This window comes from Nothobranchius furzeri, chromosome 4, assembly GCF_043380555.1.
Source record: "Nothobranchius furzeri strain GRZ-AD chromosome 4, NfurGRZ-RIMD1, whole genome shotgun sequence".
In the NCBI taxonomy this organism is placed as follows: Eukaryota; Metazoa; Chordata; class Actinopteri; order Cyprinodontiformes; family Nothobranchiidae; genus Nothobranchius; species Nothobranchius furzeri.
Window position 1 is genome coordinate 73,139,531 of NC_091744.1, and position 27,992 is coordinate 73,167,522.

The following is a 27,992-nucleotide window of genomic DNA, read 5'->3' on the forward strand; positions in this document are numbered from 1 at the left end:
GTGCGTTTAACATGACATTTGTATCCTAATATTTCTCATTGTTCAGCCTTTGTAATGATATGAATACTAGATAAATTATATTTGTTAGTATAAAAAGTTAGTAAAGTCATCAAAGTTATATTTGAGAAGATTATATTTGTATTATAAACAATAAGATTGGATATTTATTTAAAGTTTTTTCAGGTTTTCACATTCACAACCCAAAAAATACACTTTTTTAAATTATTACGCCCTCTGTAGAAATAAATGATTGACGTGTTGTATATTTTTCAAGGAAAAACAATGCTGGAGGTATATGAAATTTTTAACTGATTTAACGAGCGGTATTTTAAAAAGGCTGAAATAACAATTTTGATCTTAGTGGAGTAAGTACATCTGCTTTGAAAATTACAGATTATATTATAAATTGGCTTTCTATACAAGACCCGCCTAGCTAACGTCTCTTTGCTGGGTAGCTGTGGCGCTTTTTGTCACCGCCTTTCCAACCGACGTTCACACCGGGTGAATGTATCCGGTGCGGGGTTAATCACTCCGGGATGGAAACTGTACTTCGATACGGTAAAGTTGCGAGATATTCTCATTTACTGGTGGTTACAGATGATGTTAAGAGAGTGATACGACGTTGATTTTATTTATGGAAAGCTGTAAGATGATTTACAGGGCTTCATAAAATTTAAGAAGACATGATGACGCGGAAATTAGTCATCGTTGGTTTTCCTGTTAAAGGATTAGCCAACGCCAGCTAACTAGCTCTGTGCTAGCTGTAGTGGTTAGCCTGCTAACAAAGAGCCTTTGCTCCGCTTCGCTTTGTAACGTTGACTCTGTGTTGCCATTTCAACTGAATTTGGTATTTTTAACACTATTATTAAAACATAGGTACGTTACTATCATCAAATTTATTGTATCATCATATTTTTTAAATTTCGTCTTACAGTGTTTGTTTATTGTCTCTGCAGCTAACATTTCTGACATTTATGGTTGCGTACGCTGCCTATGACCGCAGCCACGATAGGAAAAAGGTTTAATATGTAACAACATTGTTACTGCAGGTTTGCACAGCTAGCAGATGCTAATTTGTTTATTTTTTGCGGAAATACTGAAGGTAACGAATGCTGTGCTTGTGTGGGTCGTGCGTTATGACTTGTATTGCGGTTGATCGAATGAAATTGTAGGCATTCTTAACGATGTTTATTTCTCAACAATCCATACATGTTATTTATTCATGTCACTGGTTATCTGTGATAATGCGTTGTCAAATCTGCTGAACCAGACACGTAAGACTCTCATTAAATATGAGGCAACGATTTACTGGTTTGTGTATTGGGTTATCATACATTTAAAAAAAAAATGGCATGAAATACTTTAAGTTATCTATATGCTAGTATGTTTACTTTATATTTTTTGCAGAGATAAATTATTATAATAAAGGCAAACCAGCAGAAATCATATCAGAAAGAGGCTTAAACATTACGATCATAAATAACCATTTAAAACTGAATAATCTATAGTAATGCTCTTGAAATCCAGTTAAAATGGAATTAAATCATAAAAGTGTAGATGAAAAGTTTATAAGAACTCTTTGGTTCTGTAAGTCATCTCAAAGCTATGCTGGTCTCTGAACCGTTTGTGTTGACATAATGTTGGTTACATTTAAATGAATTGAACCGTGAAAAGCAAGCTTTTGTTTTCTGTTTTTATTGCAGAAAACGTGGAGTGGAGCACATTCAGGCTGTTGGCTTGTCCTGCTTTTGCCCCGAGCGGGGTGATCAGTGCCAGTTTTAGGCTGCACACGTTTGTTCCTCACCATTGATTCCTTATGCTTGAAAGAAGCTGCACCCTGTGTCTTACAGGATGGATGGAGTGAACTTAAAGAGACTTTTGTGTCATCATCAATACTCTACATTCTGCTGTGGTGTTCGGTCTCTTTCCATTCACAAGAGAACACCCCCATCACATATCCCAAGTCTCTGTGTTACATATATAAAGACACACTTTGAACAGTGAAAAAGGACGGCACCAGATAGATATTCTGAGTTTAAATTTTTCTTTTTGAAGCACACATTACTACATCTCACTCAAGCCTATGTGACAGACATGGAAAACTTCTTGTTTTAATTTATTTTTGTTACTGTACCTTCTTAGTCTGGGTGGTGGGATGTCGGAAAAGCCAGATGACAAAATGGTGAAGTTCCTAGCTCCCCATCAAAAAAGTGGAAATGGCCCAAGTTCTGGATCTGACTCAATGGTGAATGAGCCTCGATCCCTAGAAGTGAGACGCCGGCATCACACCATGGAGCGCGACAGGTGTAACCCTGAACATCGATTTTTACGTCGAAGTGTCATCAGTGATTCCAACGCTACGGCGTTAGCCCTTCCTTTACCTAGTAAAATTCCCATTTTGGCACCTCAACGAAGTGAGACGCAGGAACCCGTTCTTCAGCGACAAAAGGCCGCTGCCGCTCAATTATCAAAGGCTGAACTAAGAAAAGAACAAAGTGAAAAATATGCTGAAATTGAAAGAGAAAAGCAAGATAAGGATTTAGAAATAGCCAAGGTAGATGCGCCTTCAGCACAAGAGTCTGCTCGTGTACTAGATCTCTGTGATGGAGAGGCGTTGGTAGCGGCTCACACTGCACCATGCCTAGTAACAGAATTGCCAATTCACTCAGAACCTGTAAGCACCACTGAGGTGAAGGAGCCTCCTGTGGATGAGGGGGAAGAGGAAAATAAGGGTTCTGCCAAGGCACGGGCAGAGGCAGAGCAAAGAGAAGCTGAGAAAAGAGAGCAGGATGACATTGAAGAGGCAGAGACAAAAGCAGTGGGAACATCACCAGATGGACGATTCCTGAAGTTTGATATAGAAATTGGACGTGGCTCTTTCAAGACCGTCTACAAGGGCTTGGATACAGATACCACAGTGGAGGTGGCCTGGTGCGAGCTGCAGGTATGACATTTTCCATTTTTGGTATCATATGATTTCCCTAATTGCTATACATGACGCTTTAACACATTTTTTGTTGTAGCTAAGGGTAAATGGCCTGTATTTGATATAGCGCCTTCTAGAGTCCTGTAACCCCCCACCCCCGGTGCTTTACATCACAATCAGTCATTCACACACATATTCACATGCTGGTGGGGATGAGCTACTATGTAGATGGTAGAATGAAAGCCTTTCAGCAGGTGGTCTCCCAAAGACATTAGAAATACAGAAGCTATATTATAATTCGATGGCTTTACACCCATCTGCAGGATGTTTGAGATAAACACGACTTCCTTTGATAGTTGAGCTTTTTTTCCCCGCCAAACAAATGTTCGCTTGGCTCACATCTTTAGGATGGGGAAAACATTGATCAATCTCTTTTATTATAATTTGTTGTCGGTTTTAGATCTTCTGTGTGAAATAGTCAACACCTGCAGCCTTGAACACTGACTTGTGTGCTGGGATTTTGTTTAGACTTCTCTTGCATTTGTCATATCTAGGGATGGGTTTTATCAATATCAATGCCATTGTTAGGTCTGTTTATCAATCAAATTCCTTATGAATTCCCTTTTCAATTCCCAAGTGGCAAATATTAATTGCACACTGTCTTCTGAATTACAACTGTCAGATTCTTAACGATAAATAATCAACTGTACCTGGTATCGTTCAGAAAAGATCTCTGTTCTCTAATGCTCCTCTTGAAAGGCAGTCTTCTTCTTGTTCAGTGAAGTTTTGCTGTAGCCTTTGCAAAATGAGCCAAATATCACCGCAGGTCGTACTTTAGTTGCTGCAGTCTGCTAGTGTGGAGGTGTGTAAATAAAGTAAATGACGCTAACATTTTAGCCAGTGTTAATTGATAAGTTACCTGCAGTTTTAACAGGAGAGACGTGCAAACGTCACTGCTGCTGCTGAGTTGAAATTCACCAGCCCAGGTGGGTCAAAAACACGACATTCACTTTAAGTTATTGCATATTTTGTGTGCAAGTGCTTTGCATACTCATAAGCTGTTTTTACAGGACCATGGCGTTTACAAAACGGGATTTGCCGCGGCTCCCTGGGGAGGATAAAAGTCGTTTATAAGATCAGACCGTGGCGGTAATGTGGCGCAATCGTGGCAATTTTATAAAAGATTAGGTGATGGCTAGCCTAGTGAACTAGACCAAATTCTTGCTTTGCAAAGTTTAAATAATACATTTATTTAGTCTGGCTTGCCAGGCTAGGTGATGGCGGCATAAAGGGGGTATGGGGCGGTCTCTGCGCTGCCGCAGACTTCCGTTTATCTTGGACATAACTTGCTTTTTATTGCGATTGAAGCTGTGATCGTTAAGTTTTTTTTAACAAGCAGCTCCTAAAGGTGTCTGTCCCCATCAGTGCCTGTGCATTCTCTGGTGATCTGACCTTCAACTCTTAACAGAGAGGCTCATGGAGCACTGTGGCGCTCCAGTTTGCCATCTCAGCTGATTTTGTTCAAAAAGCAAACCTTATTGCCCGTGTTTACTTTCTTTTTCAATAAATTTGTCAGCTGGAGCTCAGCAATAACTCCCCACGTCATCATGACATCTGCCTCTGTTGCGCCAGGGCGCATGCGACAGACCATTACCACAATATTACTACCAAGCGAGGCGGAACGAATGCCGTGAAAGTCGCGCAATGCCGGCATGGCGCGCTTATAGACATACCATTGCTGTAATATTACGCCGATTTGTCGGCATGGTCTGTCTAACAAAAGAGGCTATAGTGTTTCCTCCTTTTGATGAAATATCTACTTTGCAAGAATTGCAAGTTGCCCTGTTGTCGTCCTTTTTCGAAAAGTATAACCAAACAAACGTTTTTGTCGCTTAGGCGCAATGGTTCCTGCTGAGTAAATGCGTAAGCTATGCAACGTACGTGGTAAGTTGCATAGCTTGTGCAGACTGGAATTGATAAGGGAATCGTTTGCTAAAATGATTCCTTGTAATAGAAAGTGGGAACTGGTTCTCAGCAAGAACCGGTTTTTGATTCCCTCCCCTAGCTTATCCGTTGGATGGCAGAGTTACACGAGCATTTCCTCCACTGTTACCCAAGCTGATAAACGTGGTCATCGTTTTCCTTTTGATTGTTATAAAATGCATCGGTCATAAAAGCACAGTGAAGAACTTCCCGTTTCCTGTGTTTTTTTCCCCCCAACCTACTTCAAAATCCTTTATAAAAGGATAGTCTTTTAAAGTTTTAATTTTTTTTTTACATTGTCAGGTTATAACAACTAGCTTTTTCAATACTGGACATTATACTGTTGACTAGACCTCATTTTTCCATATTTGCATTTATCGTCTGAAGAACGGTATTCATTTTGGTAAATAAAATGATAACTGGCAGGCGTTTACCTTCAGGAGTTCTACAACCCCCCAAAGCACTTTACAACACATCAGTCCATCAACCCATGCACGCACACATTCACACACTAGAAAAAATAAATAAACAGTAAGTTATCCTAGTTATCTTGTTGATAACAGAAGATTGCATGTATATCAACTGCACCAAAAGTCCCATAAATACAAAGATTAGATTTTTTATTTTAAATGCGTAAATGAACGATGATTATAATTAAAGTTATATATGGTGAAACATTTAAAATCAACATATATTCTTTGCAGATTTGATATTTGACCTAATTTGAATTAGATTTTATTTTGCCTCTGGTTTTGTTGAGTAACTATCTCTGATGCGAGCCTAACCATAGCAGCTCTTGTGCTCCACATGAATGTTTTCTTGTACGGTTCTTTTCCACCTGGTCATGAAAGCGAGTAGTTTCGCACAGCAACAGATCAAACCATCGTCACACAAGCAGGCTGTTTTCAGAACAATGTGAAGATTAGACACGTGCCCCTCCCCCCTCTCACAGACCAGATCACACGCATGCTCACTGCATTCCTGCTACTAAAGCTTGTGTGGATGTAAAACGGGTCACATTCCTCACGGAGGAATCTCCTGTGTGAAGCACAGCAGGCTGACCTGCCAAGTCTTGCTTGGCTATGCTAAGCTAAGATAAATATACCACAGTGAGCTATCTGCAGCTACTTTGATAGCTTGTGTTCTTTTGTTGATAATGATTTGTATTTTGGCAAAATGAAATACTAAAATATGAAATAAATAACGTGATTTAAATTTGTTGACGTCACACAGGAAGAGATTTGTTTGATTTCCAGAGATTTAGTTAGAAAAGAAAATCATAATTTACTTTTCTTGTTAGTCTTAAATCCGCAAATAGCTTCAAGATCGATGCAGCTGAGTTGCTTATCTATGTCGTTATCAGATCAGAACTGGGATTGAATTTGATCTGTTTCTTTGAGTGATATTACTGTTAGTTTATCGTATAGTAATGAATGAATAGTAATACTCTTTGATTGGATGGTATAACACTGCTGTTTTGCTGTTTCCATAATCAGATGAGTTGTAATTTCAAAGGTATCAGGTTGATGTCTGTTTTCGTTCATCATCCTTTTGGATATAATTGAATTTAGATATGAAGGAACAGAAGCCTTGGCCTCTGATAGTTTAAGACTAAATCAGATGTTGTTTAATACATTGATAAAAAAGTAAGTATCTTCTGTAAATTCATTCTGTTTTTCTTCTGAATGCATTTTTAGGTTGGTTTTTTTGTAACACAGAAATTTTTATTTTATTTTTTTTTACCGTGCTGACAGTTTTGATCAGCTAGCCGCTAATGGCGGCGTCACCCTTCTTCGTTAACTGCGGGCAGCAAGAAAACCTTTCCTGTGTTTAAAGCAAAAAACCTAAAGATGCAATAAAAAGGTAAATAGTTTAAATAAAATTGTTTTTCCCCTATAAGCATGGGTTTTAGGGTCAAGGGAATGACCCCAAGCTCTAATTTACTAATTTGACTCTAATTTGTCTTTTGGGAAATGAGCGTTTGCTTGAAGCAATAACGATTCCAGTTTGATGAAACAGGTCTGACTAGTTTTCTTTAATTGTGCTTTAACCTGACTGGAGGATGAAGCCAATTTAACACTTCTGTGCCAAAACGTTTACCTAAAACATTATTATACTCAATCCTGAGATCATAAAATGATGGACAAGTGGTATTCTGTCCTTTAGTCAATATCACCTGTCCTTAAGGAAAATTAGTTGGACACAAACAAATTTTTTAGTTAATTAGTAAAAATTATATAAAAAATAAGAATTAGAACATTAGTTGGAGACAAACTAATTAATTGGAGACGACTAACAAAGCCTCCTGAGGCTTTGTTAGTTGCTCAACAAAAATATTTCACATTCTGTGTAAAAGGTTTGCCTAGAGTCATTGTAAGTAATCTGTCATGGTTCAAGTATAAAAAGCTATTTGTTCTTAATCTCTTAAGAATTTTAGGCGGATGCCCTTTTTGACTTACTTCTGACCCTACTCATTAGTTTCGTGTCTCATGTTTCAGGCATGTCTGAGCAAATAAGTAGGTCAGCGCAGGGAGGAAGTTGAGGGAAAGAGGGAATACATTTGGAACCTCCTCCCCTTTCTTCATCACACATCCATTTTCATTTACGTCATCTTTCACTCACTGCCTCCCCAAATCCTTATTCCTTTGATTGCAGCCATACTTCAGAGATTAGAAGGACACCAGACGTCCCTCCTGTCCAACTGGCCAAAGACTTGTCTCTCACTGTTAAGTGTTCAAGATTTGTTTCCTGAATGCTTGCCATAGATGGTTTCAAATAGTAGATTTGGTTGTTTTAACAGATTTTGAACGAAATGTAACATTTATCAAATTTAATGCCTTGCCAGTATCCCTCAAATTAATGAAACATTATAAATTTCATGGCTACCACTCAGGAAACATTGTATAACACAATTATTTTTTAGTAAAAACAGCTAAGCTTTTTAGCTAAAATATAGCATTGAATCCAGAACATAAAGCTGAGCTGTTAAACATAATGCAGCATTTTTAATTCTGAACCTTTAGTAAGGTTGTGGCCTTGTTGAGTGAATGTTTTCAATGTTTATTTGCAAATGCATTGCCCTGGTGACACCTATAGAGCTCCGGGAGTTGACGTCACTTCTCCCGGCATGCAACAGTTCAAATCGAAACGGCGCCATATTGGCATGCAGAAGCCGGCAGCTGGACTATTTGTTATTGTCAGAAAACTCAATCAAACGGGAAATATGGTAGATTCCTGTTGTGCCCCAGGATGCAGAACAGACGCGGACGACATAAGGAATGAGCCTTCTACAGGATTCCCCAAGATCCAGAGCGCCGCAAACGTTGGATCATTGTAATAAAACGCGCTAGTGACCGGGCAAAAATGAAGCTGTGGGATCCCGAGAGTAAAGGTTTTCACTTATACAGCAACCACTTCATATCAGGTACTTAAACCAACGTTTCCTCAACTGTGTATGGTATTTATTTTAAATGCTTTTATTATGATTCTTAGTGGGCTTCCTAAACTTATTTTGGCGTGGCTTTTTCTGTCTTATTACTCATAGCAGCAAGTAAACATCACGTAAAACGTTTCCTCGTGAGTTCTGCGTGCTGCCGTTTACGTGTTTTATGATCACAGCAATTAACCGGCTAAGCTGTATTTAATTTTTAAGCAATGGTTGATCAATTGTCAGATCACACATAAAAAGCACTTTGGATTGCTATTATCTGTCTCATCGAGACTACTTACGTGTAAATCTGTTATTTGTCCGTCCATCCATCCATTTTCATCCGCATATCCGGAGTCGGGTTGCGGGGGCAGTAGCGTGACTTCCCTCTCCCCAGCCGCAGGAGCCAGCTCCTCCAGCCGGGGGAATCCCAAGGGGTTCCCCTGGCCAGGTCCGGTGTTGTGCCGGTAAGAAGTCTGCTCCGACAGCTTCTGGCGTTTTTAAAAAGTATCCCAGGGGCACGGTAAGGGTCGGAGATGTTTAGTCTATTTAATTTCTGACTATATAAAACGATTTCTTCTGTTTTAAAGTGTGAAGTAAACTCCGACGAAGTAAAATCCAAGCGGATCCCGTTCATGTTCATGGTTACATCCGTGTTTGTTTACCTTTTTTGCATGCCAAAATGGCATCCACTAACTGAGAGTCACGTGGGGTCCGGAGCTCTATATGGGCCGGAAGGATTATAAAGTGATTACATTACGCACCCAGCGGTGCTGTAATCACTGAAGCCTACAGGTGTGTAATTGAGGTAAAACAAAAGGTGTGGCCTGACCTATGGTTTCCATGTAATAGATCACAGAAGTTGTTGGGTTTGTGGCTGTTTGCCACACTTTGCCCTGGTTCCACATTTGCTCTAATTTGTATTTACAGTCTGACGTATCTGCTGCCATTTTTACAGTTGATTTGTGTTTTATTAGGTTGTGAAACACTGGTTGTGAAACTGAGAAAATGTCCATTCCCATGTGCAATGGCTCACTAGAATGTTAATGTTAATTCAGTCTACTTTATTACAATAAAGAAATTTGTGTACCAAAACCTGAGACGTTCTAGAATAAACCTGCTAAACAACCATAAAAACATAATGTTACCCTATGTTTTTGACTCATTGTTGGCACCTTCATATAACAATTTAGTATGTAGTGTGGTGTTTTCATGATGAAAAATGAGACCGTTTTTAGCTTTCTTAGTTTATTCCTTACTTAATAATCACAGCAGTTCAGTGCCAGCATCAGTTTAAGAAAACCTGATGAATAACAGATCAAAACTCCTAGAACCCATGCCAAACCATCGGATGATGATGAGGGATTAAGATCCAGTCATTACAGTTGAACATCTGAGGAGGAAAATGTATCGCACCTTAAGCCCTTCTCACCTTCTTCTGTGATTACGGCTGGAAGCAACGCCTTCCTTTGTGAATGCACATCTTTAGCCCAGCTGTCGGATCTAAAACACATTGTTTTAAAATTATTCTCATGTATGTTATTTACATACGTGTAAAAAAAAAAAAAATATATATAAAATATTTGTATGTATGTATAAATGAGAGGCAGGCTCAGCAAAGGAAAAAAACATGACGTGTTGCCTACATTAAATCACAGTATAGGGTAAGACTGTCGCTTTTACAAATAAAAAAACTATTCAAGCCTGGAGATCTGTAAATAATATATATTGAGCTGAAGGACAATCAACGAGTAAAGCAGAAGCACTGGAGCACTCAGGTGAGCAAGGACTTTTTAATAGGTGCAAAATCTAGCGTTTCGATGCAATGTGCATCTTCGTCGGAGTGTATTGCTATTGCTACAGTTTATCTAGATTTCTAAGATAACATAATTCCTAAAAAGGGGAAACTCCTGATTGCTGCTTCAAAAACGGGATGTTCACTGTGATTGGATGGGGGTTTTCTAGGATTGTACATTTCAGAGGTGATTAAAATTGTTCTTTATTTATTTTATTTATTTATTTTTGACAAAACATTTAATTTATTGGTTGCCATCCGTATGTGAAGAGCATTTTAAGCAATATAGCAAAGGTGCTCCAGCACAATTACTTCCACACCACCTTTTACACTAAAACAGTGATATTCAAAGTAAACCACACTGGAATAAATCATGCTGAGTCTTCTGATTGCTAAGCGTAGGTACATCTTGTAACATGCACACCACTGCCCCAGGCTCTAGTTGGGTTTTTCCACTAAAACCCTTCCAGAGATTGACTAAAGATCGTGCAACAGCAAGTTTGTAACAGGTTTTACAAAAAAATTACCAAGATTTTTCTGTTCCCTGTCACCACCAAGCAACAACATTATCTAGCTCTAAACATCTCCTCTGCCAAGTTTGATCTTTCTTCTGATGTTTCTGAAATTTTAAAGGAGATTTTCTTTTTTTGGCAGTAAATGTTCTTTACAATGCTCTTTTGAAATTTTCACAGTTGTACAGCACTAACAAACAATGCTACAAACATTAAAACTTGAACCGGAGACCATGCAAATGAGAAGAGATTTTTGATGAATTGTGTAGTATTTGGAACACGGAATCTTAGTGGTCTTATTCCAAACTGCATTGGACTAGATTCAATTTTACCACTTTAGAAATACAAAAGGACCTGTTCTGATTATCTGACATTTGATTAGCAGTTTTGCTGATCTTTCTTGTTATAAGTCATGCGATCATGATGCCAACATAAAGCCACTCACAGTTTGGCTCTTACCTAAATGCGCTCAGAAGAGCCTCCTAGCATTTAGTCTTGTCATGTTCACAGACCTTTTCCTCCCAGTCTAATGTAGGGGGTGTTGAGTTATTTATGAGGGCCTTTGCCTGGAAGCAGTGCTTTCCATTTCACTTTGTAGTTAACAGTAGATGGGATTTTACGATGGAATTAAATGCCTAAAATCTTATTAGAAGTATAATCTAAAATACCATCAGCAATCATCATATAGCAGTTATTTATTTGGATAGGTGGAAAACAAAACTCTTATTTACTCATTGATGAAGGGTGGCCAAGCTTTAAGAGTAATTCACCTGACTTAAATGTCAATTATTACATTGCAGAAATTACAGTTGATTTTAGAACATCACTCTACACTTGTTTTTTTAACCATTCAAAATCTACCTGACTATTTTGGTCTTTGTAGAGGGATGCATTTGTTTATAGACAGCTGTCAGTGTATAAATCTTACTGTGGGATGTCTGAATGTACATCTGTGGATGGTTTGCATTCTTATTTTGAGACAGCATGCAGAAGAAGCATGAAGGGCTGCAAATAGATTTAGTAAATATGTCACAAAACTGGTTCTTTTAGTCTGTTGCCCAATGAAATGCAGCTTACTTTGTGTTTGCTGTTGTTGGTTTTAAGCATAGTGGCTTTTTTGCCCCTTAAATATTTCAACTTATCATTTTGTCTGCCCAGTGTTTTCTTTAGACATGAAAACTCCCAGCATCTCTCCAGCTAAAGCTGTAATCTGAGTTTCCTTTTTTTTTTTTTTTTTTTTTTTGGGACACTGGAAAGTTTTCCCATCTTCTGCCAAGTCAGAAATTCCTCCGCTGCTCACAAATGGGCTGAATTTCCTGGACAGCTTGGCATGTGTCCAGGTCTCTTGGGGCTTCTGGGGAGGTATTTGGCTATTGGGTTTCATGTGGCTTATCCAAGCTTCCAGCCCTGTAGTCATGCATTCTGTAAATGTGGGTCATGCTAGGCTATGCTAAGTTGGGAGGGGTGGTTCAGCATGTTTCAGGGTTTTTATTAATGCAGAAAATCTAATGAAGCAATGAATTCAATATTTGTTTGTTGTTGTTTTTTTTCAGTTCTTTAAAAAATTAAGATCAGTAAATTTATCAGAAATGGGAAAATTATTATAGCCTCTTTTTATTTTATTTCTTTTTGTTGCTGTCTTGGGTTGCTGTGATGGATGACATGTTTAAATTAAAATAATTAGCTAAGAGAAGAGAATTGTGCATTAAAGTGAATGTTTCAAGCCAATAGGTGGTCAACGGATATAACGTGGGATCAACCTCATTAAAATGTCTTTCTGGTTAAAATTAATATTTATTTTCTCCACAATAAATAAACAATTTCATTGTGTCATGTGACTAAGTGTAGCTACTGTAATATAATATTGAAAAAGGTTAAAAAAGAACAGCTGCTAACTCTTGTTTTTTTTTTTGATAGTCTTTGTCATTTTTCATCCTTGGTTGCTTTTCTGATTTTGGTTTGTTTAGAATGTCTGCCCAAGTCGGACGCATTCTTTTGGTTTTCAGTCCTTGCCAGAGAAAACTAAACCACATCCTCCTGATCTGAGCTGGATCTGGTTCAAAGCACAAAGTCATTTTTTGTGTGAAAAGAAGGTTTCCTTTAAAGTTTTCTGCAGTTTGAAAACCCAAATAAATAAACTTTTAAGATACTAAATTTCAGCAAATGTACTTAATTTTACAGCAGCATATGTTACACACAGCTAAAGACATGGTTTGTTCTTGTTCTTTAAGTTTTAAAATGTTTTTCTTGTTTTTCTGCAGGATCGTAAGCTCTCAAAGTCCGAGCGGCAACGCTTTAAGGAGGAAGCAGGGATGTTAAAGGGACTGCAGCATCCCAACATTGTTCGCTTTTATGACTCCTGGGAGGGACCTTCCAAGGGAAGGAAGTGCATTGTACTGGTCACAGAACTCATGACGTCTGGTACACTCAAAACGTGAGTCTGAACTGTGACGGATTTATCTGAGATGTAATCAAATCTATTTAGGCATGGTTCTTTATGATCAACACCATGTTTTCAAAACCAATTTTTTTTTTACTGTTTTCTAAAAGTACAGTTGAAAATATTACGCAAGTTCTTTTTCTCTGTTATTGACTTATATCAGAAAGCTCATATTAGACTATTTACTATCATTCCGTGTTCTGTGGATCTCAGACAGTGTGTCCCAATTACATTCTGTTCTCTTGTAGCTATCTGAAGCGGTTCAAGGTGATGAAAATTAAAGTGCTACGAAGCTGGTGTAGACAAATCTTGAAAGGACTCCACTTCCTTCATACCCGGACCCCCCCAATCATCCACAGAGACCTGAAGTGTGACAACATCTTCATCACAGGACCAACAGGATCCGTCAAGATAGGAGACCTGGGACTCGCCACGCTCAAGCGTGCATCTTTTGCCAAGAGTGTCATAGGTATGAATCCCAAGTCCATTCAGCCTCCTGACCCCTGTGGGACAGTACCTTCTTTTAAAGTTGTGACTATTACGTCTCATGAAAAAGTTATTTTTCTGACTGTGTGGTTCAAAACAGACCACAGTGTTTCAGCTGTCTTTCAAACCACAGCTCAAATGGAGGCCAAATACTGTGGTGATCTTAGGCAGATAACCACAAGACATTTCCTCTTTGCCGACATTTATAAATTTTGGTCCGTGTAGAGAGCATTTCTGTTCTGTTTCTCCAAAAAGACAATCCTGTTTTTCCCAGGCATCTACTGACTGTAAGTAGCGCCTAACGTTTCTCCTTGTAATAATGAACAATAATATCATTAGTTTAATAGTCGTCATGCCGTTTTGGGGGCATTAGATATGACCTTTGTTTGTGTCTTAGACTGGTCTTTGTTCTGTGGTTTGGAAATATGTGGTCTGTTTGCCAGCGATGATTACAATTTTAACATCTCTTTGTATGGGTTTTCCTCAACAGGTTATTTTTTCTAGTGTTTGTCTCTTGCTGTCTTAAAATATTGCAGGACTGCAGTGTCTTTTTTCATCTTTGTGTCCAGGGAGGTCTCCCGACATTCTCTCTGTCAGCATTTTACATTTTCTTTTCCTTACTTTTTTTTCTTTTCCTTTTGTTTTCTGTTCACATTCTTTAGTATGTTCTTAAAACGTAGGCTCTAGCCTCAGCTGTGCCCCATTCTGCTGTTTGGAATGAATAGGGTACTGCTGGTCATTGAGTAAGTATCTTTTATGGGCCTGGTAAGTCTGACTGTGTGCTGTAATACACATAAATTTCAAAAACAATTACGATTAACCAAATGAGTTTTTCTGTGTAGGACCTGAGATTTAATCTAATATAACCCTTTTCAAAAAAGCCGATGTACAGGACACATTCAGCTCTGTAACTAGCTAATGAATCTGCTTCTGTCAGCCTTGGCCATAACTGATTTTTCCCGCAGGTCAGGAGGAGATGGTAAGTCAAACTTCCAAAGGTAAGTGTACTATAAAGGGTAACTGTTTAAAATAAGGTCTTGACAAAAGTTACTTTTTTAGCTAGTCGTGTTTTCCTTACAGAGCTAATTGGCTTTGTCACAAACATGTAATTCTGCTCTGTCTTGAGGAAAGTGAGTGCCTTGAGTTTGAGCTTCATATAAATTAAAATTTTCACCAAAAACTGTGTTCTGCACATTGGTTGCCATAGTCACCCTTTTGTATAGCAACATGTCGAGGTCTTACACAGACAAACACGTCCGTTTCTCTCTGCAGTCTAACTGAGCCCACTTTCCCCTCCTTTTTTGTTTTTGTCTCTTTTTTTTTTTTGCTTTCCTTTCCTTTCCCTCTCTTTTTTTCTTTCCTCCAACTTTCACCTCACAGATTCTACTCCAGGAGATGTCATCCGACCGGTCACTCTTCTCATCCTCCTCTTCCTCAACCCCCCATGGGTTAGAGGAGCAGAGGGGCAATGGGTTGTGAGAAGCCCACTCAGTCAGTAAGGGAGTTCCGAGAGTTCTGAATGGTTGTTTTGATTTAAGGTACCCCTGAGTTCATGGCGCCTGAGATGTATGAGGAGAAGTACGACGAGTCAGTGGATGTTTATGCCTTTGGAATGTGCATGCTGGAGATGGCCACCTCAGAGTACCCTTACTCAGAGTGCCAGAACGCTGCACAGATCTACCGCAGAGTAACCAGCGTAAGTCTCCTCTTCAACCCTCCGTGTCACGCCTCAGCCATGCCTTCACCTCCTCCTGTGTATCAAGAAGGCTGTTGTCTCTGGAGTCATTTTCCATTCCTGTAGACACTTTTTAGTTTATCTTCTATTTCTGTCCTCAGTCCACTCCTATCTTTAAAGCGAAAATGTGCTTTGTTCCCCAACAATCTCCATTACTTCATTATTTTTCCTTCTTTTTTTTTATTCTGAGTCAAATGGTTAGCTAACCATACAGTGGAGTAATAGGCTCAGCAAGCACAGTCCTGCTATCTCTGTTTCTCTAAAACATTTAACACATTATTCATCTAGTTCATGTTGACATACTTTCAAAATAGTAACTGGTGATTCATTCATTTTCTGGAAAGCTTCTTAGATAAGGAGCTCAAACCGGTTTCTGGAGTTTTCTATTGTAGTCATCCATCATCTTTCCTCATCAACCATCTGTCTCAAGTCCTTCTCTTTTTATTTTAGTTTTCGTGGAACCTATTCAGTTGTGTTTTTTTTTTTTTTTTTTTTTTTTTTTTTGCAGTGGTGGTGTGTCTTTAGGATGTATGACCTTTCATTTCCAAACTGAAATGTATTCAGATCCTGACTCCGGCTTTCCACCAGATGTGGAAGCGGTGCATGATGTCTGCTAACTGCAATATGCAGCTAGTAGCTCCCATTATAGCCAATGGGTGTGTTTCTATTGGATGCACAGTGGCACGTCCCAGAAGCGTTGTCACACAGCAAATCCTAAATTTGCGCACCTGGGGTCTCATTTATCAAACATTGCGTAGAATCCTTACTAAAACCGTACTTAAGCTCAGCAAAAAAATGTACTTACGTCAAGCAGGTTTGTGATCTATCAAACATGGAGTACGCAATCTCCGCTTCATAAATCAGAGACTAACGAGAATGTTTCTCAGTGGCATTTTAGTCACATCCCGCCCTCACCACGCCCACTTACTGCCATAAATAGTCAATGCAAAGTGCCTTGTGGATCTCATGCATATACATAAGCCGGCTGTTGCAGCGCTCCGCCAATGACGATGGCGACCATAGATCAAGGCAGATCAAGGAAGCGCAATTTCACAGAAGCAGGAACTGAGGTACCTGTGGGTGAGGTGGAGAAATGAAAGGAAGTGCTTTTGCAAAACAAATAAGAGAAATTCCACGGAGTGGCACAACATTGGTGAATCTGTCAATACTGTGAGTTATTCAGAGAGATCTGTGGCGGTTATAAAAAAAAAAATAAAGGTCCGATCGGGAGTCGATCCCCAGAATCCCAGGTGAGAGTTAGGCACGCTAACCAGTCAGCCAAAGGGAGATCTTCCTTGGCCAAGTAGTCAGGGCGCATGGTCGATTGGGTCACAGTGACAAGACGCTCACACTGTCACAGACATTCTGCCTCAATCTGCCCCCCTGCTGATATTCTGCATTCCGTATTCTCCGCTTCAGGCTGTGTGTGCCTGTGCGCGCTCGTGTGTGCGTGTGGGGGGTCTTGTTCTGTGTGAAAATGAAGCAGTACAAGTGATAATGCTGCAGGATTTCATAATTTTATCCTTCTCAGCAGCACTGCAGGTGCTCTCCATGTCCAAAATGTGCGTAAGCCAGGTCCTTAGTCAACTTAAAGTTGCATACATTTTTCCACTACGTTTTCTTTCATAAATCCCAATGTTTGCGTGGAAAGTTGTTTACGCAGTTTTACAACCCCGTTTTGTGCGTAAGCAAGCTCGATAAATGAGGACCCTGGTCTGTTTTTTTACGCTTCCAGAATACGTCAAGCTCAGCAGGTCAGATCAGGGTAGACAGGGAATTACACATGGGAGCAATAAAGCATTCCAGAATAAAAGACTTGTGCAAAAAAAAAAAATGCCTAAAGACTAAATAAAATATGCCAGCAGTAGCATAACCTCCTTAGCTGTTATCATGTGAAGTGGCTAAATTAAATCTCCTTTAATATTATGGTCTTATGGGACCAGCTGCGTTTATCGTGAGCTTCTGAAGGAAGGGCCGCTACGCTAAGCTCACGGGTAAAACGTGTATTACGTTGCGTACCGCTTACACATCTTTTTGGAAAGCCCGGGCTAAAGGAGGTTTCTTTACTTATTTTATTTGAAGAAAGGTAAATATTGAGGTAAATCTTTAAAGGCAGAAAGTTTGATCCTTTTTAATCTTGTTTGATCTACGAAATTGAAAGGAGGTTAGTTCGTTACTCTGTGTTTTCCAGACAAATGAAAGGTACGTTTTTGAAAGTAGTAATCATTTAGGGTTCTGTGTTTCCTTTAGGGGGTGAAGCCAGGCAGCTTCGATAAGGTGGCCATTCCTGAAGTAAAGGAGATCATTGAGGGATGTATTCGTCAGAACAAGGATGAGAGGTCACCTATTATAGGACATAACTTCAGGATATTCATTTCTAGGGGGGTGGACCGTCCTTTGCTCACTACACTTACCATCCATTTAGGTACTCAATCAAAGACCTTCTGAACCACGCCTTCTTCCAAGAGGATACAGGTGTACGGGTGGAGCTGGCAGAAGAGGATGATGGAGAGATGGAGGCAATCAAGTTGTGGCTGAGAATTGAAGACGTAAAGAAACTTAAGGGGAAGTACAAAGACAACGAAGCCATTGAGTTTTCTTTTGACCTCCACAAAGATGTCCCAGAGGACGTGGCTCAGGAAATGGTGAATTGAAATGACTTTTTACTTTAGATACTGCTTCTTTCAAGCAGGATTGATGTGCTTTTTTTTTGTCCATTGGTGTAGTTTTACATATTTAGATAAAGGCAAACTGATGGGGTTGTGGTCGATGCGATGGAAGCGTGCAAAAAGGAAACCAACTAGAATAGCAACAGTTTAACAACATTTTTTGCACTGATATGTTGTGGAAAAAGGGCCAATGACTGAATGTGTTGGTGAAAAATTGTTCCTCATTTAATCACTAATGACTTGTATGTTTTTCTATCATAGGTTGAGTCTGGTTACATTTGTGAAGGTGACCACAAAACCATCGCAAAGGCCATAAAGGACAGGGTGTCTTTGATCAGTCGTAAGAGGGCACAGCGGCAGCAGGTAGCTCATGGTTTTAGATAATCTTATCAGTCAAAGGGTGATTATTTATGTACTTTGATGTTCCTATCATGGTTGAATTGATTTAAATGTATTTCTCGCTGATTATTTTGTAGGTCAGAGAAGATCAAGAGAAGAGAAAGCTTGAAGAGGAGCTACAGAGTCAGTTGTCATCACAGCAGCCAGGCCAGCCGTCCTGCGTTGAGATGCCCCAGTCTCAGCCAGTACCACAGCCTGCTTCGTATGTAGCTCCACAACTTAACCAGCACAGCTCACAGATCAGTGCCCAACCAGCTTCTCAGCAAAACCTCCAGAGCTACAGCTCTACTCAGTCCACCCTCCTGACCGGCATGTCCCAGGGGGTCCCTTATGTTCCCCAGTCAGCCGGGCAAGTTCAGGTCCCAGTTCAGGGTCAGAGTGTAACCGGTATCCAGCCAGAGTCAGAGGAACCTGAGACTGACCAACAGCTACAGCACACAGGAGGAGGTAAATATTTAAAATCTCTGCTTCAGAGCACATTGGTTAGCTTTCTGAAAGATTGAGGTCTGTTCATCTTTTGTCTCCTGTTGAAGTGCGGGACATGGGGGACAGGCTACCTGGTACCTCTGTCCTTCCTGAGACCCTGCCTGCTCAGCCTGGAGTCTCCTACGGTGCTCCGAGTCAGCACCTTCAGACCCAGGTGCCATGCTCACAGATTCAGAATGATCCAACACAACAGTTGGCAGCGGTGAGGAAATGTAGCTGATTTAGATGTTTTATTCTTAAACCCCTAAAACTGTTTTGTAGTTCTGATAAGAATCAGAGGCAATAGTTCTGTTTACTGTTGTTATTGTCCCTGTTTAGCTTTAGTTTATAAACATTTTTATTACTGATGTATTGAAAAGACATTAGTTAGTGGCTGGAACACTTGATAAAGCTGTGCTTTGGTTGAACTGGTAAACCCCCATAACTGCCACTTAAATGTGTGTAACCATGTGTAAAATTAATTGAAAACAGAGGAAGGAACCCTTAGGTGAGATTAAAAGCCTAAATATTTGATAATTGAAACATAATTCTCTTATTTTTGCCCCCTATTGGGTGGCCAGCCTCCTCCGTGCCCTTATTTGCAGTAAGAAAATGACTCTCTGATCCTCAGTTTGGCCCAAATATGCCTGGGAAACGCTGTATAAGATATTTTATGAGAAAAAAGTTCTGAAATGAGCTATAGTATAAAAAAATAATAAAAAATAAGGCCTTAAAACTTGTGCAGGAGACTGAAAATAAAACTAAGCTAGTCTAAGTTGGTTAGAAATAAAAGTGCTATCCATAAAGGATCAAGCGCGACTTACCAGTTTTATTTGGCGAGAGTAGACTCGCCTTAGCTCTGCTCTTTACTTTCATTCCTGTCTTGATTCATCTAGCAGACTTTTTTCATCTTCCTTTTCTCTAAGTGTATGTGCTGCTGTAGCAAGTGAATGCCCCCACTGTGGGATCAATAAAGGCAATTCTATTCTCACCATTCGCTTGTTTGTTTTCCACCTACAGATACAAAGTGTTCCGCCTGATGTCGTCTCCACCAACCAGTCTGCTTCAGTTGCACCTGCACAGGTATGTTTTATACAGCAGGAGTGTTTTAATGACTTGCACTTGGGTAGGATCTATTGCAAACACCTTATAATTATTCATGTACCACAACAGCAAAGATGAATCATAAACATCCACAAAAAAAAACCTCTCCTAAATAGTTTTTTTGTACAAAGTCAAAATTCTTGGCTTTAAAAAGTTGTGTTCACAGCAGATTCTTAGTTTTCCAGTCATCCCAGTTACTTGCTTTCTGTTAAAATCCCATTAAAATCCCATTAACACACTACATATAGAAGTTATAACTCTGTATGTCTGTATGAAGTTTGTAAATTATCACATTTAAAGTGTGCATGCATGTAGGGAGTGGGGTTGGGGGGTCCTGGCTTGTCATGGATAGGAGCAAGAGGTCCTCAAAGAAAGGTTTTTGGAAACCACTGGTCTAAAGCAGAGTGTGTAATAAAGGGCCAAAGTATTTGTACTGTTGTTTGGTAGCCTCTTTTTACAAATCTGTGAAACGGGTTCGTGGACTCTAAACCTAGAACAAGAACATTGTTTCTGCTGAGCCTTGCCTTGCAGCTAGTATTTCTAACAGATGACCTAGCTTTATTGTAATGTTGTCTAACAGGTAAGCTTCAGAACTTCAGGTTAGAAATAATTCAGGCTCTCAGAAAGCAACCTATATCCCAGCATTACCTTTTGTCTTTAATGTTTATCTCTTTTATTCATACAGATTCCTTCCCAGCAGGTCGTGATGCCCCAGCCGTCCCAGGCGGCTCTTCCTCTGCAGCAGCAGCCAGAGACCAACCTCACACAGCCACAGGCTGGAGCTCAACAGCTGCAGGTGCTCATGTTTACGATTGACTTTTTTCTTCTTTTGTTACTTTTGCTTTAACTCCTACTCCTACATTCATATCAGTCTGTTCTAATGTCAGACCAATGTCAGGAAAAACTCCTCCCTGTTATCCAAAGGGCCTAAAGGATCTACGGCTGTTGGCTAATTTGTCTCTCACCACTCAGCCGAGCAGTTTTGATGACTAAATAATCACTTCCTGGTTTAGTCATAATGTTGTGGCTGATTGGAGTGTGTGCTCTAACTCATAATTCTCTCTGCTTCACTGAACGATATGAATGTCATGCTGTCTGTTTTTGTTTTTCCTGAACATTCAACCCATTTTTCTACATCTGTCTTTTTTTCTACCTTTTTCCTTTTGGCATGCTGCTTGTTCTTGCATGACTTTTAGTCTTGGGCCAATGATCCAAGTCCTCCTATCATGTCTCCACCAATCAACGCAGAGCACCTTTACTTCCTGTATCAGGCCTCGTGCCTCTCTGTCCTGCAGGTATTTCACAGAGCACAATCCAAGTTGCGTGTGCACGCTCGCACCTGAAGGAAACATATTTCTAGGGTTTGTAGCTTATGTAAAATGTTAGTGGGAAGGGCTCATACAAAAACCCAAAGTAGGCTATTTCAGTTTGCTGAAATTCAAATCTCTATTAAACCAGTAGATTCATGCATATTTGCATATTTTAGGCAGTTCATTCCAGTCGTTTCATTGCTTATTACACACAAGGCCACATGTTGGATTTATGGAACAGTCACACATTTAATAGATAAAAATAGCCATATTTACATCTCAAACTGTCATGGCCTTCAGAACTGTCGTCATCCTCTTGCACAGCTCCCCCTGGTGGTTTGTGCTGTGAAAACGTTTAAAATCTTAGGTTTCCATTTTAATGATCATTCAGTTTATGCTAACTGCTGTTTTGTTGCGTGTGTTCTTTTGCTTCAGGGTTCTGTGACGATGCCTCTGTCAACACCAGTGGAGCAGTCTGCTGGAGCTTCTGCACTCGCACCCCCGTCTACAGACAGGTAAGACGAACAACAATATGTCTTTGGGAATATTCTGATTTCACGAGTTTCAAACTTTTATATCAAATCTGTTTCTCCTAGCTGCCTGTCAGATGCAGCTTCAGGTCTCAGTGATGGAAATGAAGGAAATTCTGCATCCGGGGGTCGCCATGAGGGGCGTTCTATGAAGCGCCATCAGCGACAGTCGGTTCGCAGTCGCTCTCGACATGAGAAGACCACGAGGGCAAAGCTGAACGTTCTCAGTGTATGCGTTTATCCTCACGTTCATTAGTTCCGCTCCTGGCATCGATAATTTCTGCTTACATTTTGTTTTACAGATTTCTAATGTGGGAGACAGAGTAGCAGAGTGCCAGCTGGAAACGCACAACAGGAAGATGGTGACCTTCAAATTTGATCTTGACGGCGATAACCCAGAGGAGATAGCAAAAATCATGGTAGTGAAGTCACACATTCACACTAAACCCTGTATTCATGTGTGACGAACGTTCTCAGTAACACATCTAATGTTAGCTTCAGCATCTAAGCTTGTTTTGATGCATTCAGGTTGAAAGTGAGTTCATCCTGGAGAGTGAGCGCGAGTCCTTCATTGAGCAGGTCCGTGAGGTCATAGAAATGGCTGATGAGAAAAGAGAGGGCTTGAAGGAAGGCTTCCCCCAGGTCTGTTTGTTCCACCCACCATCTCATCAGTCTAATTAGATGGTTTCCTCCTACTTGCCTGCAGAAACTAACATCTGATCTCTTTGCAGATTGGGGATCTCCAACAGCAGCCACAGCTGATTGTTCCCATGGTGCCAGGTTAAAAGCATTTCAAGTTTGATACAATTTTCAATTTACAATCTGCTTTTGTTTTGTGACAAAATCTGTTGGATTCCTCAGGTATTTCCCCCAGTACTACGTCTCAAGTGGTTAACTCAGGAGGAAGGAGGTTCATAGTCAGTCCTGTCCCAGAGTCTCGTCTTAAAGAACAGTTCTTTGGAGCCCCATCTGCTAATACGTCTGTTAGTGATGATGGTAAGAGGAAAAAGATGGCTTCAGTCTGTTAAGACCATGTGTTACCTGGTTGGTTAAATCTATCTGCTGTTCCCGTAGCTCCCTTGGGCCTCTCTCTCTCTGCTCCATCTGGGACTCTGAAGCAGGCCTTTAGTGAAGTCAAGCAGGCTCGTATGGACAGAAGCAACACCTTAGATCCTGCTGCTATTGAGTACGAGCCAGCCGCTGCTCCTCCCACTGATGCTTGTCCAAGTTCTAACAGTGTCCCGACTCCTCCAGAAGCTGTGGCTTCCACCCCTGTTTCTGTACCATCTTCCACAACATCCCCACCACCTGCACCAGGTGGGCGGGTTTCACCTTCACCTGCATCAGTTACACCCCACACTGTAGTTAATGAGTCCAGTCCACCACCCCCGTCTTCACATGAAACGGCTCACTCACAGGTTCCATCATCTGCTACTGTCCCTCCTCCATCCTCAACAGTTTCTCCTCCATCATCACAGACCTCCGTCCCCCTGGTTCCTGTGCCTCAGGCAAACACCTTGGTCTCTTCTGTAGCTGCTGGTATCGCCACTTCTGTAGGAACCGTCCCTTCTTCAGAGCAGCAGCCCTTTAACAGCACAGTTTCATCCTCTCAGCCTATCAATTCTCAGCCCCCACCTCCTACTTCATTACCCAGCCAGACCCAGGTGGAGTCAGAGGGACCTGACGCCCAGTCTAAAACCGCCGGCAGAGACGACATTCAAACTCTAGATATGAAACTCCGCTCCCTCTTTAAAGACCAGAGCACCGCCTCCGCAGTGCCATTGGATCACAGTCAGAGCACCGGAACCTCCTCTCCTCCTACTGGAACCTGCTCTCCTCCACCTGGAACAACCACATTGCCCCCTTCTAACCTTCCCCTCAGTTCTGGGGTACAAGATGTTCTAGGCTCCACAACAACACCAGCAGGACATGTCCAGACCCCTTCTGCTAACGCCAGGGTGCAGGTGTGTAAATGATGCAGCACTCAAAAATAAATCTAGCTTCTTTTTTTGTTTGGGGGGGGGGGGGGGGGGGGCTGTGGCACAGGAGTTAAATGCTCGCTCCGTAATTGGAAGGTTGCAGGTTTGACCCCGCTCAGTCTGTCACTGTCGCTGTGTCCTTGGGCAAGACACTTAACCCACCTTGCTTGCTGATGGTGGTCGGAGGGACCGGTGGCGCCTGTTTACGGCAGCCTCGCCTCTGTCAGTGTGCCCCAAGGCAGCTGTGGCTACATCGTAGCTCATCCCTACCAGCGTGTGAATGTGTGTGTGTGAATGAGTGAATGACTGATTGTGTTGTAAAGCGTCTTGGGGGGTTCCAGGACTCTAGAAGGCACTATATCAAATACAGGCCATGTACCATTTTTAAATCTGGTCAAACATGTATATATTTTTTCTTTACATTTCAGACTTTACCTACTGATTTTGATCCCTCTGCTACACCACCTTCAGAAGTTCTGCCCCCATTCCCTGGACCACCACAGGTGAGATCCACTAACCCTAATGTTCCAAAATAAGTTCTTATTGAAAGTAGGAGGTCATCTCTAATTCCAGACCAAATGGGCGGTTCCGATCACTGCCTTCTTGGCCATGTCACACGTCTCGTCATGCCCAAACAATCCAAAAATGGGCAAAGAGGTAGAGCTGAGTCCGCCATTGTTCCCAGCTACAAGCTAACCGAAGCTAAGAGGTTTTCAGGATCTTGTAGCCTGAAAAATGCGGTTGAGTGACTTTAACGTGAATCACCCATCTCACCAAGCTGCGGAGTTTCTGTGGTCTCCGTCAAAGAGCTTCACAGGCAACAAGCACAGCCTCAGACCGCGCTCTGCACCTCTGCAGCGGTCCCTACTGCGGTGCTCTGGCTACAAGTCTTGGTACCCAGCCCTACCTACACGTCATATTTCATCCCAGCATTTGACCCCATTCAAGCAGCAAAATAAAGTACAGAAATATCATTGTAATTAGCAGTACCAATAAAAATGAAGCAGAGACTAAAGATGGTCTGTTAATGCAATCAGTACCACAGCTTGCCATCTTTGTCTAATAATTCCACGATTAACATCCAAACACAAATACACAGAGAACACAATTGTCTAAATGACTAAACATCTCTTAACGTGAGGCCAAGGCTGAGGCTTTCCCTGAGCTAGTGCTAGCTCTGATGGCTCATGCCATCTGTCAGTCAGTCAGTCATAGTTTAAAGCATTTAATTACACCTAAACAGAAGAGTTACAAAGAAATCACCCCCTCAGACTGTAAACTAGACCTATTAAACCTAAACCGTTTTTGTAACAGGCTGTTAACATGCTTTAACACAAGAATTTGCTCTGTTTTGGACCCAATCCCTAGCGCACGAGGATCCAACTGCAATTTTTGTCACTTCCTGGTTGGCTTCACTTTTGGCAGGCAGAGTTTGCCCCTTGGTTAAAACCATGGTTAAAACTCACTAAATGTACCCAGTACTGCCCCCTGTGGTGAAAATAGTATATTTACTTCAACCCATTCAATATAAACTCTGACGCCCCTTTTCCTCCAGTTTGGGGTTGCTGGGTATCGGGCAGCATTACTTATTTTGGTTGGATTTTATTCAAAAGCTCCTTCATTTTTATTGTTTGTGGTTATTGGATTTTTGATGTGTGTTATGGTGTGTTTTAAATGTGTTTTTGATGTTTGTGTGACCCCATAGTCCCAGCAGCTTCAGGGAAATGTGGACGCCCAGCTGAAAAGAGCTCCAAGTCTAGAAACTATCCAAGGGGGGGACAGTGTGCTGATCTCAGCTGCAGGTTTGCCTCAAGAAGGATTAAAAGTAAGTTTCAGACACATCTTTATGTAAACATTGTTCATTATCACAGCTGAACTTCCTGAAACTTTGTGATCTCTTTCCTGACCTCCAGATCTTTGATGGTGCACCTGGCAGCACTCTAGAGCCGTTGAGTGTTGTTTCTTCTTCATCCCTCACACCATCCTCCACTTCATCGTCCTCTTCGTCGTCCTCCTCTGCACCCTCCAGTCCAGAAAACACTCTCCACAGGTCGTCCCCTCTGCCCAAAGAATCCACTGAAGCTGATGGAGCCTCTTCTCTCTCTGACCGACCCGTCGGTCACACAACTAACATTGGACGCTTCCATGTGTCCAAGAGCAGCATCCCCACGTCTGAGCCGTCTCCTGGGGCTAAAGTGGGACGATTTTTTGTCACAGGTGCGCTGCAGGTTGAAAACAAACTAGAAGAGATGGTCTGAGATTTAACTGTATCCTTGTACAAAAATGGCAGCATGTAATACTGCAAGTAAACCACTTTTAGATGCATCACAACTAAACTGCACCATTCAAAGAATAAGTGTGTTCTAGGTGTGAACATTATATTTAAATCTCTGCAGTGACCCCAGCCCCAAGCTCTAGTCCATCACGTGGCTCCAGCATGCAAAATGGACCCACCTCCGACCCTCAGAACACACACGCCCATTATAGCAGCGACAACGATGAGGACTCGGGCACAGAGGACGAAGCCCTCCAGAAAGAAATTAGTCGTCTCAGAGAAAAGTGTGTTATATTAACTCACCATCTTAGTTACCAAAATCTCTCCTTTATTTTGCTGAAGCACAGCTCTCATCATTCCTTCTGCAGACACATGATGGAGATTCAGTCCTTGCAAGCTCGTCAGAAGGAGGAGATAGAAGCTCTGTACACGCGAATGGGAAAAGATCCTCCGTCCGTCTTTTCTCCTGCTGTCGCTATGGCCGGAGGTCGACGTAGGACCAAAAGCAAAACCTACAAAGGTCGCAGCAGTGGACAGCCCAGTCCCATACACTCAGGTCTGTGTGGAACATTTAGTTTTAATAAGTGATGGAAGATTCAGAATATTTTCCTGGGAAATGTCAACTTATTTTTTGGTACCTTCTGATCTGGACTTCAGCTCAGATTCTTGGATCTGAGTCTTCTCCAAAGCAGGGTTTACCTTCTGCCACAGAAGCAGCAGTAAGCAGGATGCCTATAGAACGTTTCACAACGTCTCCATCTCTGCCGATTCTCAGCAGCGTCTCTACTGGTATGTTGCAGCTCCCATTCTACTCCTTAATTCACTTTCTGACTCACATCTCACTCATTCTTCTGTGTTTCCAGGATCAAGTGGGACCAGCTCCACAAATGGATCTGGTCTTTGTCAGAATGTCTCTACTTCAGTTTCCCAGGTGACTGGACTTCCTCCTTCTGGCTCTCAGACTCAGAAGGGGAAGGGCACCTTTACTGACGACCTACACCAACTGGTGGATAACTGGGCCAGAGATGTTATCAGCTTGTCCCAGTGCAAGAAGGGGCCTAAAACTGGAGCACAAACCACGCTTGAACATGAAGTAGGCTTCCAGGATTAAAAATACAGGTGTCTTAAAGCAATTATAACAGTTTTTTAATTGTATGTTTGGTATTTGTGTTTGATTTTACAGGTTATTCCTTCAGGCAACGTGGGCCGTAAGTTTTCTGCTCCAGGCTACCTCTGCCCCGCACCCACACCCTCCAACAACGCATCCACCACCACCACTCATCTCTCCAGCACTACCAATCCTACAGCCTCTCTGGGGCCCCGTAAAGGCTCTCTGCAGCCAGTCGCCCAGAGCTTTGGATATGCCTCTGGCCCCTACAGTGCTCCTCAGTGGGCAGGACCCACAGGCACATGCCAGGTCAGCGTGCATAACCCAGCACAGCCAGTAAAACAATACCAGCCACAGACAACAGCCTCGTCAATTCACCAAGGCTACCACATGGGAGCAACACCAACCAACCAGATGTCAGCCAGTCATGGAGGGGCCAACCTGAGGCCCACGTAGCCCAGATGGATCCCTCTTCAGGCTGAGATGAAGGGCCAAACAGGGAAGAGAACTCAGACCGCCGCCGATCGAGAACCACAGCCTGCTTGCTTTCTGCTGATTACCCGGCTTTATAGAGCTTTTTTTATTATTATTATTTCAACTTTTAACATTGTTTATCGTTTCTAGTGAAGAGATGACCTGTGTGGTTTGAGCCGTCTCAGGTAGATCAAGTCTATCTGGCAGAAGAGTGCAATATACACCCACAGCACCAACGTCCCCATATTTAGCCCGCCATTAGCTGTGGAAACAAGCTGTGATGAAGGTGGTTGTGTCCTGAAATGCACCAAAGGCGTAACCAAAAGCTGCCAAAGGTGTCTTGAGAGCAGATGTTGCAATATTGTCATTCCTTAG

General features: G+C 41.5%; 1 protein-coding gene across 2 annotated transcripts; it reads left to right on the forward strand.

Moving 5' to 3' along the window:
* The first annotated feature begins 459 nt into the window (after window positions 1-459).
* On the forward strand, window positions 460-27,791 carry wnk1a (WNK lysine deficient protein kinase 1a). Of its 2 annotated transcripts, XM_070550403.1 has the most exons (28): window positions 460-558; window positions 1,704-2,944; window positions 12,905-13,077; window positions 13,332-13,552; window positions 15,108-15,265; window positions 17,555-17,643; window positions 17,730-17,949; window positions 18,235-18,336; window positions 18,450-18,819; window positions 18,906-19,060; window positions 19,858-19,920; window positions 20,627-20,737; window positions 21,138-21,236; window positions 21,687-21,766; window positions 21,848-22,010; window positions 22,084-22,200; window positions 22,310-22,423; window positions 22,513-22,561; window positions 22,643-22,777; window positions 22,856-23,745; window positions 24,189-24,263; window positions 25,466-25,585; window positions 25,674-25,977; window positions 26,157-26,319; window positions 26,404-26,591; window positions 26,693-26,824; window positions 26,899-27,128; window positions 27,219-27,791. In XM_070550403.1, the coding sequence occupies exons 2-28, from the start codon at window positions 2,156-2,158 to the stop codon at window positions 27,597-27,599; spliced, it is 5,691 nt and encodes a 1,896-aa protein (XP_070406504.1). In that variant the 5' UTR covers window positions 460-558; window positions 1,704-2,155; the 3' UTR covers window positions 27,600-27,791. The 2 variants fall into 2 exon arrangements, with proteins under 2 accessions (XP_070406504.1, XP_015820204.3); XM_015964718.3 differs by lacking the exon at window positions 21,138-21,236.
* Window positions 27,792-27,992: the final 201 nt, after the last annotated feature.

What these genes read in the sequence shown, in the direction of transcription:
- wnk1a (XM_070550403.1), top strand. Translation starts at nt 2,156, where the DNA reads ATGTCGGAAAAGCCAGATGACAAAATGGTGAAGTTCCTAGCTCCCCAT. An exon ending in CATTCCCTGGACCACCACAG is followed by an intron (nt 24,264 to 25,465) that starts GTGAGATCCACT and finishes GTGACCCCATAG; the next exon opens with TCCCAGCAGCTTCAGGGAAA. An exon ending in GCCCAGTCCCATACACTCAG is followed by an intron (nt 26,592 to 26,692) that starts GTCTGTGTGGAA and finishes TCTGGACTTCAG; the next exon opens with CTCAGATTCTTGGATCTGAG.